We start from the raw sequence: 19,307 nt of genomic DNA, 5'->3' as shown, positions 1-19,307 counted from the left end.
ACAACAGTTATATACTATCATGGTGTGCAGAGCTGATAACTGAGATGGGGTCCTGAGTGTGCATACATACCGCTGCTTTGCCCAGCCTAAATAAGTCTACCCTGAAAGGCTTTAAAGCTCACTGCTAAGCTAACAGCCCAGTCAGTAACTCCTGGTAGTATCATGATATAATACGTCTCAGTTATGTACCTCCATGGGGTTGACGGTAATAGTCAGAGCAGAATCATCCCAATCCATTTCATTTTCTTTACTTCCTTCGTTGTCCGCAGCGCTGTGCTGATGAGCTGTCCGAATTCGATAGACCCCCAAGGTTATGATGAAAATGAGTATGCTCACACAGATTATGATAACGAGAGTAGCCACACTTGGAACAACTGGAATATAAGGAGGAAACAAATTTGTGGAACAAATTGCATATAAAACACTAAATACATTGTCTGTTTTTTCCCCTCAGCATCTCTTCCTTGGGACTGTGAGTCAGCACAGCAATCTGCCACGTGCCTGGAACTACAGAACGTGCTGACAAGTGCCCATCTACTAAGGCAGAGCATACACAAATGGTGTTTACAGACATCTTATAATTAGTACTCTAAATCATAACTAAAAAGTGAGTATGCCTACCACTTGTTAAGTTCTTTATTACAAGGGACAGGTAGTCAATCAGTGCAGAATGAATTAGTTTCAGAACAAGTGTTTTTGCAATAAGGTTCAGCTATCTTACCTGCATGTTGTCCCCTTCTGACTACATCTGAGGTGTTAACCTCACTGTGGGAAAAGGTATATCTCAAAGCTTATATTTTCAAAGGTTTCAAACGCTGTTACTGTAATTTAAATCTCAGTCTCCAAGAAATAAAATAAACATGTTGCCACTCTATTTGCCTGCGCTACAACCTTCCCGGGAGACTCTTGAGCATTCAAGTCATTTTTTCCTCACTCTTCTGTTGCACTCTGAGAAGCATAGGAAGAAATTTCTCTGAACTACTCTTATATTATCAGCTTCACAATTAGGTGCTGCCACTTTCTATGCACCTTTGCTATAATGTACTGCAGTTCCAGAAGCTACAGAAGTTCTGTACTCCAGTTTATCACCTTGCCCTGCCTGTAAGAATGGAACTCTGAAATCAACACAATGTTCAAGTAAGGAAGAAAGAACTAGTTTGCAATAGTTCATTTTGTAAAAATTCAGTCACCTTTTAGTAAAATGTCTGTACAGTAAATTTCCAAGCATAACTGTATATAACTACATATCACCACCTACACTTTACATCAACTTTACTTCTTTACATATGTATCATTCAGATAAAAGGTTTTAAGAATCCAGTATTTAAGCAGATATATTTGCACTGGGTTTAACTTCATTTAAAAGGTTTCAGATTTGGGTATATATTTCAACTCGTATAGTCTAAAAATTCAATTTAACTATATATATCTATATCTATATATATATCTATATATATATGCTAATGCCCCCTGCATATGGCTAGGTGGACATATCTTTTCTCCAGAGAGCTGCAGGCTGAGCCCTGGGTAGCAGCTAGCAGAAGCACTGCAGCAATTATATATTTAAAAAACAATACAAACATTTCTTCCTTTTGCTTAGAAAGGGCTGGGCAGCAATTGATATATCACAGAAATACAGATGAACAATACAATGTGAGCATAAATATTATCCTTCATACCATTCAGTACTAGAAACAAGACATTTTCTTAACTACATGGGTCAGAGCACATAACATTTAAGGAAGACTATGTAATTAAAAACTGGTATCCATTTTTAAAGTACCTCCTTGTAAAGAACAAATTCCACGTTACCTTCTTTCATACCTGTGCAATGATCTCTGTGAGGTTTCACAAGCTGTAACTATGGACTTCAGGGCTTTATTTGTTGACCAGGCTGAATCACAAGGGAAATACCGATATCCCAGAATCATTTCTGTAGCAGTTTCTGTAAAGTTGTCACATACCTGAGTTGTGAACAGCATTTACGCTTTCCTCTGGGTGACGGACAGATTGGAGAAATTGTGGTTCTACTATCATATGATTTACATGGTCCATGAAGTTGGAGTTGGAGCTGTGTAGAATATTAACCTGGCACAAGAGAAAAATAAGAGATCAGATGCTAAAATGTGCTCTATCTTCCAAGCCTGCTGGCTCCACACATTACACTGAACTATGAAGTTCATCACCAGAAAGGAACATTATTATACAGATCTTAAAGGCCAAATTAACTTCTTCTTTATGCCAGTGAAAAGTACACAGGTTAATATATTTCTCATTTCTAGCATTCAAAATGTATTCTAACATTTCTAGCTGTAGACTATGAAGTGACACGAAAAATTATTATTATTTTTTTTTTAATTTAGCTTTCTGGATAAGTAGTGAATTTTTTTTCTATATATTAATCATCAGCTTCTAGGTGTTCCCTGAAAGTTAGTGGGCAATTTCTCTTTGTGAACACTGACAGATAATGTATCCAACTCATTAGGTTTAAAATCAAAACAATAAGAGAGAATTAAACTAGGTTTCAGTTTTCCTGCATCCCTACTTTCAGAGTGACTTTCTTTGAAGATACCATTTCCGTTCTTGTCCTACTGACACATATGCTATAAGAAAAAGCCCTGAAGTCCTTGTCAGGGCTGTAGAATGCCAAGGTGAAAAGAATTTTCAATACAGCATAAATACGTAAAAATTTTCAGAACCAGTAATTAAGTTTTAAGCTGATTGCTAAGAAGGTCCTTCTCCTTCCTGTAGTTACGTGGTACCTGGTTTCTTGGCTGGATCCGTTGGTTCTTCAGAAGAGGTCCACAATTTCTGCTGAGGTGCATCAGCAGTAGTTCTCAGTCCCTGAGCAACTGCTGCACTGGGCTTAGTTCTAGCACATATAAGCTCAAGAGTGGTATCTAAATATTCCTGGAGTGACTGACCATGTCTGCGTGGTGCATCCAAGAGAACATAACACATGAAGTCCACCCTATGCGACCATTAGCCGTATAGTGACTTTCCTCCTCAAGAAATTGGAAATAATGTAAATTACCGGAAATGATCTCCATCTGATGAAGAACACATTATAAAACTTATTGTAATGGAGTACTGCTTGGAAAAACTGAAAAGGTGAATGCTGCAGGAAATAAAAGTATGTCAGGTTAAGTTAAAAAATAACTAATCTAAGGAAAATAATGAGGCTGTAGTGATTTACTTTTGAGCAGGTGTATAAATCTTCAAAAAGTCCCGTAGGAGATTTTACATTATGGAAGAACAACGATGATGATCTTAGCCTCCATTCTGTCTGAACAGGAGTCATTCTCCGGGTTAGTGCAGTTCAAGAGGAGGGTCATCTCCTTATGCAGCAGAATAGAGAGACCCACGTTGAGGAATTCCCATAAAGAAAGTCAGTGTTCAATTGGAATGGAACTTAAAACTTTTCCTCTATTTCATTATTGATACCAGAATATGTCAATCATTTTACATAGTTTAAAGAAAACTCCATGTTGCTGAAGTTGCTGACTAGTGCTTAGCCTCAGTGCTGGAAAAGAAAAATTGACTAAACGATTGCTTACCTCCAAGTTAAATTCATTGCTGGTGTAACGTCCATTGAGCTCGGAGCACTTGACTCTGAACTTTCGGTCAAAGGTGGCAGAAGTGAACCAGTTACGATATCGAATCTGCCGAAGAACCTGTTCGTAGTTGTGCATGTTGTCCACACCTGAAATGATGGCAGAGAAGTAATAATCTCAAGGAGATACTATGTAGCCAATGCTCTGTGTACTACAGGAGAAATCAAATGGCCACAGAAAATAGAAAATTTGGCAGAATGATCTGAAAATGGCAGCGTATTAAACATTTCCTGATAAAGCCTCTGGCTGCTACTAAATTACGTGAGAATAGTTTTTGTAAATGAATGTAGCGCCATAATGGAGAAGAACAAATGCAACAGCAAAGGTTAAGAATAAATTATTTAGTAATTCAAAAAAAACCATCCAATGTGTTAGCAGAGCTGTGCAGGAGCACTGAGGAAACCTCTCTTTCCCATGTTCCACTGTGATGGTCCACAGAACCTCCACGCTTCTTAAAGAAAGCAATGTTGCTATTTTCCATATTTGGGGAGTAGCAGGGGGGATGCTGATATCAAGACAAAGATGTGCTGTACTCCAGAGGATAAACACAGCACACCTAGAGATCAAAAATGACTATGCTTTTTTTGAGACACAGTCTCTTCTGGAATATTTTGCAGCTACTACAGATTTCTGTCGAATTTCTTTCAAATTAGTTCTTTCATTCCAATAATGCAAGTGTTGATGGGAAGAAATAAGGGAAAGCAAAGTCCATGAACGTACCATAGACTGAATATCCTGCTGTGGAATTTGTGGCATCCAGATGTTTTCCTTGAAGCTCAACACGATCTAGTTCTAAACACTCTTGTTTAGGATCTAGTTCTGCACCAATGACCAAAATATCACAGAAATCCAAGTTGTGGAGCATTTCCTCTAATACCACCGGCTTATTGTCTGTGAACACAGGGCATATACCGTGAAAAAAAAGAAGAAAGAAACAAAGACAAACGATCACAGAACACCACAGTCATTTTATGTGCTTTGCATCAAGGCTTTCCATTTTTGCAAAGATGGGTGCATTGTTTTTTGCTGATATTAAATACAGAATACTTGAAGCAAATCAAAAGAGAAGTGTCTTGCCTGTTCAAGTGCTACGATGATGAAAGCCTACAAAAACACCTAGTGAGATAGATAGATACACAGAAAGAGAAAGAGAAGGGGAGAGAAAGAGGGGAAGAGAGAGAAAGGGGAAAGGGAAAGAAAGAGAGGAAAGAGAAAGAGAGAAAGACAGAGAGAAAAGAGAAAGAGAAGAGAAAAGAAAGAGAGAAAGAAAGGAAGGAAGGAAAGAAGAAAGAAAAGGAAGAAAGGAAGAGAGGAAAATATATTGCTCTGTAATAAAAGGCATTCAAGAATGGTACTGGAAGTAGAAAACTGACATGTGATCCTGGAAATAAATTCCTGTAACCGATTCTGGTTTTCAATACTGTATTGATACCAGGTTGGTATCACACATTCGTTCTTTTCTTAAGGAAAACCAAACTGGAAAAATACATGTCAAATAGATCTCTACTTGGATGAGTCTCTCAGTCACTCTATGGCCCATAAAGAATTTGCATAACAAGCAATATAGCCATCTATCCAAGAACATGGTAATATCATAAATGGCAAGATCCTGTGTTGTGTGACTTCCAGAAATTGAGTCGTAAACTGATAATCCTTCAGTACGAAAAATTAAGAAAAACATTTCTATCGCTTGTTTAAAAGAGCAGCATACCAATTTAATATTTTAATTTTCTGGTCAACTTGGTACAGCGTGCTTGGCAGGACTGCTTAACCAGCTCCCCGAGGGTACCACAGACACAGAGGCTGCAATCTTGGAAGTTAGCGCCTGCTTTGTGTACTTCATGTCAGAAGGTGGACAGGGAAGGAAGGCGCAGACAGAAGTCTTATGCCCTAGGTTCCCAAATCCTGGAACAGTGAAGCTGGGTACCTCCAACTCATCCAAAAATGCAACTCAACTCAAATTTGCAGAATAGGCAAATCTGAATATTGGTCCTGTGACTGGAGAATACACCGTGACTAAGTCAGCTTTCTCAGTCTTGCTATGTGCATCTCTGCTACAGTCATGATGATCACATTATGTAAAGTCTCAAAAAGTGGAAAAATAGCTATAGGGAGATATAGATCAAGATTTATGTCTGTGTTTGCCTTTGTCAGACACAATATCTAGGCTGAGAGAAACAATGATTGAAGCTTGTAATGCAGGAATTGAGATTAATAATTCAATAATATTTTGCAAAAGATAATTATTCCCAAAGACAACTGTTATCTATCCATTTTAACCCCTGTTAGTGGAAATAAACAAGAGAAGGTGCACTAGGAGGTTCCTGACTTTCAAGGAATTAAACAGTAGCTTAGGAAATGTTGCTATGTTCCTTTTCCAGGTGAGACTCAGGCTTTTTAGGTTACAAGGTGCTACAACAGGAATTAAATCAATAATTGTTATGGAGAAAAAATGGGATAGAATAAATTTATGAACTAAATTTGAAGGGCAATAGTTTCAAATTCACTGAACAGTTTTGAAGATATAACATTTAGGGACATGGAGTGTCACCTATGCACTGTGTCTTAGGTGATGGATAACGATCACTCTTTTCTGTGCAAGAATTAATTTTTTCACTTACTGCAATTGAAAGCTGTTGGTATTATATGATACTTTCCAGCCTTCAGAGGACAGATGCCGTTTCAGGCAAGTGATAAGCAGCATTATTTCAGATCATGGCTCCAGGGGATTCTTGCCCCTCCACTTGCATAACATCAGCGATTTTATCTTTTCAAGAGATGTACATCTAGTTGCTGCTTATTCTAGTCCATTGTTTAGAATGATTCCTCAGATTACTAGGCTTTTCACTTACTTGCATACAAACTACCAAAAGGAAGATTCCTTTACAGACAATCATTTTAATCCTTATTTATATTTTTGAACCTTCATGTAGTGTTGAATAATTATGCACACGTTGCTCAGCACTAGAATAAGCCATCAACACTGAAAAAAAAACCTTCACGAATTATTATATTTACATTACATAGGTAGGGAACTGAGGCACAACATTACTTTCTCAAGTATCAACCACAAGTCAGTATCAGAGCTGGAAATGGAAGAACAGATTAAAACTCCAACCACAGATTCAATAAAATTCTGTTACAAATAGAGAGATTCTAATGAAAATATGTTATTCAACAGAATATGTAAAGATGAAGGGAAAGGAATTAATCTGAAGAAAGACAGACATTAAATGGAAAAGCTGCTTTTTTTTGAAGCACATGCTGATCTATCACTATTTGACACATTTTTTTTTCCAATGCATTTCATTGAATGTCTTCAGTACAGCATTACTGCTGCCTAACACTGTCTAAATCAATCTGGGTGAAGCGAGTTCTTCTGTGTTACTTGTTCGCACTATCCTTTAAAAAAATGTGAGGACTAATTTTACAGAGTAAGAGTTAAGTAATAATATTTAAAAGAAATCCACAAACCTCTGTCATGTTCTTTTAAGTCCACTGGATGCTCCATTTTAGTGACTGTGCTGACAATCCTGATGTCAGGTAACAAAATAACACCTCTTTCAGTTTCAAATTGTGCAGCTGGTCTAGCAAAGTGGTCCATCCCACTTATCGTAATCTTGGGCTCATTGGCCTGAAACACCACTACATGCGCGTCTATATCTGGGATAGTAATGCAGACATCTTCACCAAAACATCTGAAAAATATATTATTCATTAACTGCATGTAAGACATTGCATATCAGACTTGCACTGCACAAAACCTGCCCGATGGCTCTCAACCTTTTGTATTGTCTCAGACCAGTCTATTCCAGACTTCGATACTGCCACACGTAAGGACGTGCATCTACACCAGCTCGTACACAGGCCAGCAGCGACAGCAACAGCTCTGTTCCTCTCATCCCCTCCCACATTCACAACTACTGAAATTATGTAGGGACAGCTTAGCAAACAGATTCATGACAAGCTCAGTCTTTAGTAATGTCACTATGAGAATAGTATTTTGATGTTTAACTGACATTTAAGGATGTAGTGAATGGCAAAAAAAAAATTTAAAAATTAATAAAGATGACATCTAACTTTAGTAAAGCTAACGTTAAATTCTCAAAGTGATATCTAATTAATATAATATGGTTTTCTTGTCATGTGTGAATAAAAGGGCCTAATTATCTATTTAAATTGGACACATCATGAGTTCATTCCAGCACCTCCCAGTATTTAATGGGGACCAAAGGGGTCTATTATTAGCATTTTCATCTGAATCAGCACCGTGCTTTGGAAGTGAATCTCCTGACAAACTCTTACCTTACTTCATCTTGGCACAAGGCTTGGGCCAGCCTTGGAGTGTGCAAACTGGGTTGCTTCCAGTGAAACTACAGCAGAAGGTGCTCTCCTGACACTTGGTGTGGTCAGCACACAGCACTGGACTAAACCTAGACCTTAGTAAGAACTGTATGTGCAGTAGATGAGAGTTTGTAGAACTGATTTTATTTTCCCTCTACAGATCTGCTTTCACTGCTCTACAACTTGTAACAGAGACACAGCCCAGGGGAGCCCAGCAGTGGCAGACGGCTCTTTGATTATGTAGAACTCTAAACATTATCGTGCTGGTTCTGTCACTATTGTTGCACGAAAGTGGAAGGACACAGGTTTCTGTGTAACACCCAACGCCAGCACTTCAGTGATGAAACCCATATAAGGACACAGACTGACAAAGACTATTCAAGCACAGCTACAGATACTGTTCTTGCAGATATGTCATCTTTTAGATGTAACAGGTCTGCTTTAAAAAGCCATGGGTCTAGCTAGAAGAAACTACAGTTCAGAAGAAACTATAACTTTTAAAAATGCACAGTAAAATAAAAATGCAATAAGTGCAAGTGCTGTTCAGTCCAGACTGTATGCTCCAAACTATAAATAGAATGGAAGTAAATTACATTAACAAGAAAAGTTTCTAAAAAGGACATTATCAAAAGAAAACCACAACATAAATCAACATAAGAGTAAATGAAATTCATCCTTTAGGCTCAATAACATAAAAGTATGATTTAGCCATGTAATTTAGCCAAAATTGTTCTTTTTACATACCCAAAGAAAAAAAGTAATTCATTAAAAATATTTCTAATCTAATCGGTTCAGCTGAAGTGTAACTTACTGGACTTTAGATGAGACTTTGAGTCGTCGTACGCCTGCAGTAGGAAACTGTCTAGAGTTGATGTATGAGACCTTTCGGAGAGCTTGATTTATATTCTCAATGTCATCTCCTTCCATGACAAGGACTGACTGGGAAGGGTTGAAGTGATACTAGGGGAAATGCATATAATTAGTATTTAAGGTAGGAAGTACAGAGTACATATAAGACATTTTTAAGGAATGTTGCACAGACTTAAGTTTAAAATCTAATTATTTAAGAAAAATTCTTAGTAGCTGTTGTTGGCTGAATCCACATATTGTTCCCTAAAACATGTACTCGTACCAGTCATATATTTCATATCTGAATTACTACCATTATAGTTCATTTTATAGTAAACTAATCCTGACTTGCTGAACTTTGCCCAGCCTTATCAATTTTGCTGATATGATTTCTGCAGCTGTAGAGTTCAAAACCTTAGCTTAATGTGATCATAATTATTACGATGTATTTTTTTTTAGGTTAAATACATCCCCCATATAAAAATAAAACAAAAATATGGGCTTAAACCAGAGCAGCATGCAGAAACATCTTTCCTGGGTTCTGTTACCCTGGGTTATCTTTCCGAGGCATATTTCAATGTGAACGAACAAAACAATTATAACATTTGCTTCCTACGTCTTCATTAACGTCAGACACAATAAAGGGGATTCTCCTTTCTGTGTCTCATGATCAATCAGGGTGTCGTGATTTAAGATGGAGCTGCTGCTTACACAAAGCCAGCTGCTCCTTTGAGCCAGCAAACCCTGCAAAGTCAATGGCTATTCTTACAGCCCTGATCCTTCTCTAGTCCATTGCACTGAACACAAAACAGTCTTGCGGACGAACACATGTTGCTACTATAGCAAAAGATTGATTTTGTCTTTATCATAATTCATCCTTATTCCATTTTTTTGGGTCTCTTATTTGGTTCAGCAAACCATCTGCATTGCAGAGAAAACCAGATTAACCCCCTTGATTTTGTACTCTACTGTCGTCAGCACAAAACACAAAGAAAAGCACCCTTCGCTCATGTACAGTCCCTTCCCAAAGCTGGACATTGATTAGAAGAACATGTTCTATTATTTAGAGACAATGGTTGTCTACACTTCCTTACAATGAGAAAGGCTAAAAAGCAAAAGAGCAAATAGGCTGTGAAGAAGAGAATGAAGCACAGGGCTCTCTCTGTTGAACAGAAAACAGAGGACTGTCTTTAAAGCTTGTGCAGGAAGGTCATAACACACTGGCAGGGTATTTTTTAAACAAAGAGGAGGAGGACTAACATGAGTCACAGCCTGCATAGGCTTCTTTTTCCTTTCTGTAAGCTAGCAATAATAAGAGAATAAAATTAGCAAAAGGAGACTCTAGCTAGCTAGTTAATAGCTCAGCTGCCAAAACAGCTGGAATGCTGCCAAAGGGACTGGAGAAAACCTCAGTCTGAGCCATTTTTGTCTTTCTCATTAAAAAAGGCTAAAAATAGCACCACTTTAGACAGTGTTTCTGAGGGTTGTTACGGGTATCTGAAAATTAGGTTGCAGACAAAAAAAAAGTCAAACATTACTGTGTCAGAAATTGTATTACAGCTGCATTGCTTGCTCTTAGGTGGCTAAAGCGTGAAGCTTCGTGAGTCCAAAGTGGAACATCAGCTTGCCAATGTGGCATCTGCTACGCGCCCGGTAAATAGCCACACAGAACCTGTCATCTGTGCAACTGTCACATATGCTTGTCTGAGGTCAGGTATGTCTATTTCTGACACCAGAAACCATTTCTCTTTATTAATCTGCTGTTCAAGGTCAGGTGCCAACTGTTCCACTTTCATCTGAGTTTCTTGTTGTCAGCCCCAATAAGAAAACCTACCACAATTTATCTCGACTGCTTCCTTTCATTTTTGCCTCCTGCTGTTGCGCTGACTGTGGAGCTTGCTAAGGAGGTGAAAATGAAAACAGTAACTTTAAGAAAACACTATAACAATACACTATGCCTCATCTGAAAATGAAAATGCTTCAAAGTTTGGTGAAAGAAAGAAAAGGCAGAAAACAATCCCTCATCTTTATTTTCCCCACTGCACTGCTAATACAGTAAGGAAGCCAATCACCCATGCTGGAGCAGCAGTGGGTGCTATAACAGAGATTTTTCCAAGCCCATGAAACATGACTACTCAAATGTTGCCAAGTTTCAGAAAGTTACAATATAGGAGAAATTAGTATGCTTTTAAGAACCACGGACCAACTGCTTTAATTCATGTGAAATACCAACTAAGAACTTACTGGTAGGCATACACACTTGCATTCCAGAAAATTCTGATTGCTCTTTGGAAGCACTGTCTTTTAAAAATAGTTTTTACTCCTAGGTGTGTAACTATGCTGGGAGATACAACAATGTAAAATTCTTAATTATGTCCTTGGTAGGATGAAGAAAAAGAATTCTTTGAGGTGTTCTGCTCATATGTAAAAGCTAGAGCTAGCAAAATCCCTCCTTACCATTACACTTTCAATTTTCATTTTAACCCGTTGTCACAAACATATCGTTTGTACTACATCACTGTAACATTACCTAGGCAGACATTAGAGTGTATTTCAAGCCAGTCTCCTATCTTGTACAATGAAAATATTTAGCTAATAAAATGTAGTACATGGCTTTTGAGCGCATGCTCTAGAGATTTTTCATCTCATAAATGTAACTACTCTTACATTTATACAGATTACAGTTGGCCCTCTGAAGGCAACTGCGAGGCTGATGTGCCTCCTGGTGAAAATGAGCTTGACACTCCTGCTCTAGATCACGTGTTATAACACCAACCTCTTCCCCACTGAAAACACACCAGTGCAGTTTCGCAGGATGCACAGTCTGCAGCCAAAGTACCTTCCTAGTTTGATTTTGAAGCCAGCTCCTTTGGAACATGGTATTGTGATTTGTGTTCCCGGAAATATAGCTTACCAGTGTGTTAACGCACCATGCAGGAGAACAGCTGTCACCCAATAACGGTATCAGTAAAGGTAAACTGACAATGCACCTCATATACGCATTATAGGATTTATGGTCAAGATCCTACCTATGTATCCAAAACAATGGAATTTGTCTTAATGAGTGCAAAGCAATCTGGCCGCTATGTCAACTGAAACAGGATTTCCCTCTGTTATTCTCCAATCTTCAAAAAAGTGCTACAATATCACTAAAGATAGTCATATGCATAATAAAGATGGATAATGATTTAAATGCAAATATCAAATTATAATTTCTCTACTTTAAGGTTTTGGTTTTTTGGTCCTCTTATCATGTCCCATAACATTTTCCTCTTGGAACACACTTTGAATGTTTCAATACTATTACATTGAGACTTTCAGAGTTGTCTCTAGATGAAAGATATTCCACTTATGTTTTCCATTGCTTTAAAGCTACTTGAGATCAAAATTCAATAATTCCTTGGAATCATGTCTATTTCTGTAAAGTTACCAAAATAAGCACGAGAACATGACCTGGCAATTCTTATGGACTCTGAAATAGCAGCAGCGCCTTACTTTCTGAGCATCTAGCTTTGCAGTAATGGAAACATTTTTCTTTGCAGTGTCACAGCTCTTCTACTGTTCTGCTTTTTCTTTGCATGACTTTATTGGAAATTACATTGCTTCTGGGAGTACATTTGTACTGTGTGTACTCTACCTTGGGCTCTCCACTTCATAAATCAGCTCTAAATTTTTATCAAAGATGATGTCAGTTCATTCCTCACCTTTATTCCTTGGCCAAGACTCTCAAGAGAATTAATATCCAGACCTTCCTTGCAGGCCTGCAAACAGGAAATCACTTTCTGACTCTCAATTTTGCCGGGTCGGATAGTAAGACTGGCCAGGCTACCATGGAAATACTGAGCAAATCTGGGCTTGGTGACTTCACCTCCTGCAAGAAAGAGAATACAATATGATTATTGATACCAATACACAAATCCCAAATCTAATAATTCATATTATTTTGTAACACATTTAAAGAATTGATATCTGTTTTAGCAAAGTATTTTTGAGATCGCATTGATTGTGGTAAGTGGAATTGCTTTGTGGGTTGTTGGGCGGTACCTAGTAGCACCCTGTCTGTATGATTGTCAGTGTTTCTCCAGCATTGTATTCAGGTGTTTATAAAGCTGTGATAACATACTCTGAGATGAAACATAGCTTCCCAAATCTGTGTCCAAGGAAGCACACAATTCTCAGTGTGTGACAATTTAGCCCAGGATGCCCAATCTCCAAGTCCTAGTCACTCTAAAATTCTTAGCTCCCAATATTAGATGAGTATAAATACATTTAACCCAACATGAAAATGGTTATTCTGTATATGTTAAAGCACAGTGCATAATTGTAGCTAATGTTGATAGTATCACTTTTACAGAATGTTATCCAAATTCTTCTAAATACTGACCTTTCCAAATAGAGACCCTCTGACCCTGAGCAAGACACATTTCATGCCTGTGCAGCTCCACACGCAGCTGACAGGCAGCTCAGAGCCTCAGACCTCACCGGGCAGGAGGAATGTGCAGTTCCCATGTCCAAACTTGACTCAGCACTAGAACTGCCACATGCTAAGAAACAACTGAGGGAAAGGCATAAGCTACACCCAACCGCTCTTACTGCTTTAAGACACTTTGAGTTCTAGCACCAAACCGAGCCTAAGCAACAGTATTTTTGAGATAACGAAGAAGGTCTAAATAGATTACACAAACCTTTGGAGCAGCAGTGCAGAGAATGAAGTGGAGCTCCAGTGATACTGATCTTCAGGTAATCCAAGTGTCCTAAAATTTTTTCTACTTCTAAATCTCATGGTGCAGTGAAAACAAAAGTGTTCTGCAGCACAGCACCTGCCAGTTTCTACCCAGAGGTCAGGCCATCCAGTGAACCCAGATTGTGTCAGCAACTTTTATAGGATTTTTTTGCTGTCAAGGTCTTTTTGCTCTTTCCTACAAGTGAGATAGATCTAAGATACAGCTCACCTCCACAATGGCATTACAACGTCAAGACCTCAGAGAACAGGAAAAAGTACTCCTCAACTGTGTTACACACGCTGTTTTGCTCAGCTCTGTTGATTACAACAGATTAATATGTTGTGGATGCTAATTCTTGGGGAATAGTTAAGGAGGTTAGACTTAGCTGAATGACGCAATCAACAAAGGAGAACAGAACCTTCCCTGCTGTCAGTCAGGGAGTTAGGCTGATGGCTGCAACACAAAAAAGACTGAAACAGCATCACTTATTCTTATTACAGACCCTTGCACGACGAATTTTAAGAGCTACTGGTGTTTTTTTTTTTTTCCTTCCTTTAATGTAAATGTTGCAGTCACAATTACGATTGTGAGGTGACCGAGGCCACAGTGTTATTCGGAGCTTGATGATAAAATTGTGTATTGCTTTTTCCATCTGACCCAGCACACACATCCCCTCCCAAAGCCTGGCAGATACAGGAGGATGGATGTTGGCCTTTTTGGCATTAATTCAGTCCTCATAATGGGAAGATGGTGTCAACAGACTGTGGGAGGCATGCAGAGGAACTGTTGACTTTTGTAATTATTCACTGTAATGCTGTTCACTGCAGTCATTGTTAAAGGAGTATGCATCACTTTTTTTTCACTTGCTGAGATAATAACTATTTTCTGGACTGAGATTCTTCTTCTTCTTCTATGCTGGTTCTGATCTCTTCTGCCTGGAACTTGGTTTTTTGTTGTTGTTGTTGTTTTGTTTTTTAATTTCTCATTGGGTTGATATAAAGAGTGGCAGAATTTGATTACTATTGAATTTTACATTTGTATTGTTTTCACTTCAGAGAGACAAAGTGCTGTTTGCATTCATTTACCAATCTCCAAAGAAAAATCATGCCTTTTTGTCAAAAGAAGTGACTTTATTGGCCTCACAGATCTTCCCTTAGGCCTTTTGCCCTATGCTAATAATGAGCAAGTAATTATCAGGACAGTCTAAGCACAATGAAGTTTTCAGTGGAAATGATGAATCAAGAGGATTTCCAACTGAGATGCAATTCTTTTAAGAGATTATAGACTCTGCTTATACTGACCCAGATAATTAAGGAATGATCGATTATTCAGGGTCCCAGCATAAAGATTAAAGTGAATCTGGAGGCAGCTGCGAGACATTCTGGCTCTGAAGTCCTCAGGTCCAAGTCCCCAAATGTATCCCATCTCTTTATTATGGCAGTTTAGGGAGCTGGGTTTAACTTCCTGACAAGCACACTGGCTGTTAAACAGGATGAAACCTAACACAGATTGCAGGAGTAGTCCCAACTAGAGACTCGAGTTTTTATACTCCCAGAGCTTCTCAGCATAAAAAAGTTTTAGTGGGTTTTTTATATCATTCAGACAAAAATTACTCAGAAAATTACTCATCAAACATGGCACTATTCAAGTTTGTCCCTGCTGTTGGTAGATATCATACCCTGAGGACCTCAGACAGACAGCTTTAGGCTTTAAGGTATTATCTGGAATAAAACAAGTGCAGAGAACACTAAGGGCTACCTGGTCTTAAGTATGCATATGGTAATCTATCTCTGGTAATCTATCTCCATGGATCAAAAGTATGGTATAACTTGCACTGTTTAGGATATTTTTTTTCTCAAGAAAAACTCTCTATACTCTCTCCCAATTAAGTCAATCAATTTTTGTTATTCCCAGGGGAACTGTGGGAAATGATGACAATCACAATAACATGTTGCAATCTTTTATAAGTTAGTGGAGATCACAGTCTAAGTGATATTAATGCTGCCCAAATAACTATACTCCTATTCTCCAAATAACATTCCTATGCTGGTGCATAGTTCCCAGTGCAGAAATTCAATTAAATAAGGGACATTATCTATGCTGAATTAGTGACAGATAGGAATTCAAATTCAGCTCTCAAGAAAACTTCTTCCTAAACTAACCTTCCACATATGCCTGCATTTCTGCTACAGCTAAACTCCAGCAAAGATCTGTGAAGTGCATTGAAATCTGCTCGATCTTGTTTTTGATGAGAAGAAGGGCAATATTCAGAAAACACTGCTGTACTGACAGAAGCATCCACACTGCTCAGAGAGGTTGTGGAGTCTTCTCTGGAGACATCCAAGACCCACCTGGGCACATTCCTGTGCAATCTGCTCTGGGTGAACCTGCTTTAGCAGGTGGGTTGGACTGGACGATCTCCAGAGGTCCCTTCCAACCCCAGCCATTCTGTGCTTCTGTTGAGTCATACTGGCTGCTGCTACATTGTCCACAGTGTATTTGGCTCTCAGGGATCTGACCCCTCTCCAGCTTTTAACTCTGAGCACTTTTCTTGCCTTGAATAGGAAGTCAGTTCTCTGCCTGCAACTGATACGTCAGCAGATTGTTTACATATAAGGTTAATAAGGTTATTCCACAGAGGACTCCATAAAAAAAGTGATCTTCAGCCTAGGCTAAGCGAAGAGGACAATGACAGGAGAATATAAAAGAAAGACAGAACTGAAAACATAAATAACTTAGAAAACAGGAATTACAGTAGCCTTCTGCTATCCTCATGATACCAAAGTTTCCCTGTTGACAGGCTTCTCCTAAAGACTTTCCCCTGTGCGATGTGCTCAGCTTAATTACGCTGTGAAGCTCCAGCACTCTAGAGTGGGTGGTGTTATTAGAAATAACAACTTACAGTCATGGTAAGCTACAACATAACCTTGTGACAAGTCATTAACTTGTGTCACTATTTTCCTGCCAGGACTTCGGGAATAATACATAGAGTAACAAGCCATTTTAGGAGGGGAAGAGTATGAACTCAAGACCTTGTATTTTCACAGAAACCTGGAGGAAGTCTGTTTGCAGGCTGTGGTACAACAGATGATTAGACTACCAAATCATGTAACTTACTCCCTTCTTCCGGGTGCCTTTGCTACAGAATATATCCCATAAAGGGATCACAGTAGGAACCTATAAACCTTGGTTTAAGGGAAGAAATTTCTCACTCTGTGAAAGGGTTCATTTGCTATGTCCCCAGATAAACTGAATCAAAAATCATGAACTCAGAGGAGACCTTACTAGGGTAAACTCCCAGAAAGTGCAGCTCTAGGATGAGCCAACCTTAATTTGTTTGTACTGCTTAGGAGAATGAAACAGGATTGCAAAAGCTAGAAGGGAGAATAAGAACAATTTTGTGGTTGATCAGGAAGTCTGATTCTATTCTTGCTCTGATGCAGATTTTTTTAAGTGACCTGAGGAAAAATCACCTGCCCTCTTGATGCTGCACTTTATCCTCACAGAATAAGAGTAATTCTACTTCCCTGCTACCTCTTTACTACCTTGTTACCTCTTTATTGTTTGGAAAGCTCTCAAGGATCTTTATCTGGAAGGGCAAAGCTGAAGTATTTTTCTTGCTAGAGAAGAAGACAGAAGAATTGAGAGCTGAAGTTGAGCCTTGGGGAGGTCACTACCATCCTGATGGACCATGTCTACTTCTAACATCCATTCAGGGAGGCAGGGGTTCAGAGACAGTGCCAGGGTCACACTCCCCACTCGTTGGTGTCTCTTTTGTTCTTGGAAGCACATGTACAAGGATGTCAATTTTGTCCTTGAGAAAGAGTAATTTTGCCTCAAAATCTCTTTTACTGTTAAGAGACAGAACAGCACTTCAGACCTAAATAACACCACATCAAAATCACACCCTCGACAATCACCTGTGAGACCACTGGTGTGAACAAAAAAGGCCCTTTAAATAAATTAAAATTAAGTTATATCCTTAATTCTAAGTATGTGCAGAGAAAGCTGTCAAACTTTACGAGGGTACATAAAGGTCTAATTTCAAGAATATCTGTACTAGGACTCCAAACCGTTCATTTTTGCCCTCAGTTACTTCATTAAGAGACCAGTTTGCTTAGCTCTGTAGGCAGCATTACTACCTTTTTCCAGGTCTAGTGCCACTGAAATCACAGCTAAGAAGTCAGTTGGGATTTGCCATCATGAAGACTGGCACTCTGCTAGAGATAGGCTGCAACAGGTTAAGAACTTTATGTCTCCAGCTGCTATTGCTCTTGGGTCACATGTAACTGAATAAACACAAACAGTTTAGCCTAAAAATAATGCTTTAATTCCCACCCCCAAATAAACTCCCCCTCTCTAAAGTACAGCAGTATTAAACATAAACAACACAAAAGACAAAAACAACTCTATGCTAACCATTGCGGTAGGGCCCTAAATCAATGAGATAGCTCTGCCTAGATTTTCTGTTCAGTGAGCTCCCTGAAGAAAGAACAAAGGTTTTTAAAGTAAAAAAGGAAGACTATACTAGAGCGAAATCCAGAATTCCTAATATTAAGTAGAGAAAAAATCATATTGATTATGGCAGGACAAATGCAAAAAATATATTTTTATACAACTTTCCTCATGCCCAATGTGTCATTAAAGCTGAAAACTATCCTCTAGGCTTGGTTTTAGGTAACTGAGTAGTTTCCTGGGTTCAGTAAACTTTACCCAGTGCCTGACAGGCCCCAGGGAAGTTAAGTTCTGTTCTGTTCTGTTCTGTTCTGTTCTGTTCTGTTCTCTTCTCTTCTCTTCTCTTCTCTTCTCTTCTCTCAACTCTAAAGCCTGGCTCTCTGCTCTTTCAGCCATCTTCAGTCTCCACTTGTCTCCAGGCTGCCATGCACGCCCTGGGACCTTAATGTCTGCCTCCAATACCTTCTTGCCCCCTAGAAAAGACTCTGCTCTTCAGGAAAAGGCTAAATTTCCTCCCTTTAGGAGAGTCCTAGCATTCAACTCACATTATTTGAAGAAATATTGCATAAAATCAGGAACAAAATCAGGCATGCTTTTTACACTGCCAAGCCAAGGATAAGAATGGAAGAGAGACTTGCCCATTACAACTGGAATGCTCGTGTCAAAACACAACAACAGCAACAAAGTGAAAAAATAAAGGCAAATGGTTTGATGCAAATGGGATAGAGAGCACACCATAAGGTAAAGTTTACATTTATCATGTAAGCCTGAGAAACTGCACATTTGGTTTGTTTTCATGTTAGATTCACGAGAACAGCACCAAACTTCAACTGCTCTTATATTTCACTTGAACAGGGGAAGGTAGAAGTAAAAACTAACCTAACTTTTCATAATAGATCCTATAAACAGGGCTATAAAAGTCATAAAATAGTTACTCTGGAATTGAAATATTAATAGGAAATCTTGATCTTAAGGCAAATAATTATTTTGCTGTGCTCAAGACTCCTGCATGACATAGCTCTGAGAAAGATAAGAAGGAGGTGCAAGGATGGTACTTGCTGTGTAACCTCTGGAGGAGTACCAGTGTAAGTGATGACAAGACCAGGGCTGAAAGAGTCACTTTTCTCATAACCTGGAAGATACTTGGATTCCTAGAGAAATAGCAGAAAAATTCCCAGTTTTCAGCTCAGAAATGAAAATTGTCTGGAGTAGCAGATTTTCCTATCAGTGCTAACAGAGTAAATCACAATTATTTTTGGTTTTGATTTTTTGCTTTGCCCTCTAAATACAATCTTCCTGCTCCCCAGCAGTTCTTCAGCTG

At 38.7% G+C, this 19,307-nt stretch overlaps 1 protein-coding gene and 1 long non-coding RNA gene across 6 annotated transcripts in view; one reads left to right on the top strand and one right to left on the bottom strand.

The window, feature by feature from the left end:
- The window catches only part of CLSTN2 (calsyntenin 2), a 439,253-nt gene that overhangs the window by 9,856 nt on the left and 410,090 nt on the right, over positions 1 to 19,307 (bottom strand). For all 5 annotated transcript variants that reach the window (XM_065074409.1, XM_065074406.1, XM_065074411.1 and 2 more), the window contains 7 exons: positions 12,512 to 12,678; positions 8,770 to 8,918; positions 7,089 to 7,312; positions 4,335 to 4,505; positions 3,558 to 3,703; positions 1,965 to 2,088; positions 190 to 374 (listed from right to left, as the gene is read on the bottom strand). In XM_065074409.1, the coding sequence (XP_064930481.1) occupies positions 190 to 374; positions 1,965 to 2,088; positions 3,558 to 3,703; positions 4,335 to 4,505; positions 7,089 to 7,312; positions 8,770 to 8,918; positions 12,512 to 12,678 (1,166 nt within the window). The remainder of the gene's footprint in view (positions 1 to 189; positions 375 to 1,964; positions 2,089 to 3,557; positions 3,704 to 4,334; positions 4,506 to 7,088; positions 7,313 to 8,769; positions 8,919 to 12,511; positions 12,679 to 19,307) is intronic.
- LOC135580267 (uncharacterized) overlaps positions 382 to 19,307 on the top strand; it is a 38,949-nt gene continuing 20,023 nt past the window's right edge. Inside the window, exons 1-2 of the long non-coding RNA XR_010474788.1 lie at positions 382 to 607; positions 10,387 to 10,521. This is a non-coding gene — a long non-coding RNA (uncharacterized LOC135580267). The remainder of the gene's footprint in view (positions 608 to 10,386; positions 10,522 to 19,307) is intronic.

This window comes from Columba livia, chromosome 9 (assembly GCF_036013475.1).
Source record: "Columba livia isolate bColLiv1 breed racing homer chromosome 9, bColLiv1.pat.W.v2, whole genome shotgun sequence".
NCBI classification, from domain to species: domain Eukaryota; kingdom Metazoa; phylum Chordata; class Aves; order Columbiformes; family Columbidae; genus Columba; species Columba livia.
The sequence above is the reverse complement of the archived record's forward strand: the minus strand, read 5'-3'. Positions and strand labels throughout refer to the sequence as shown.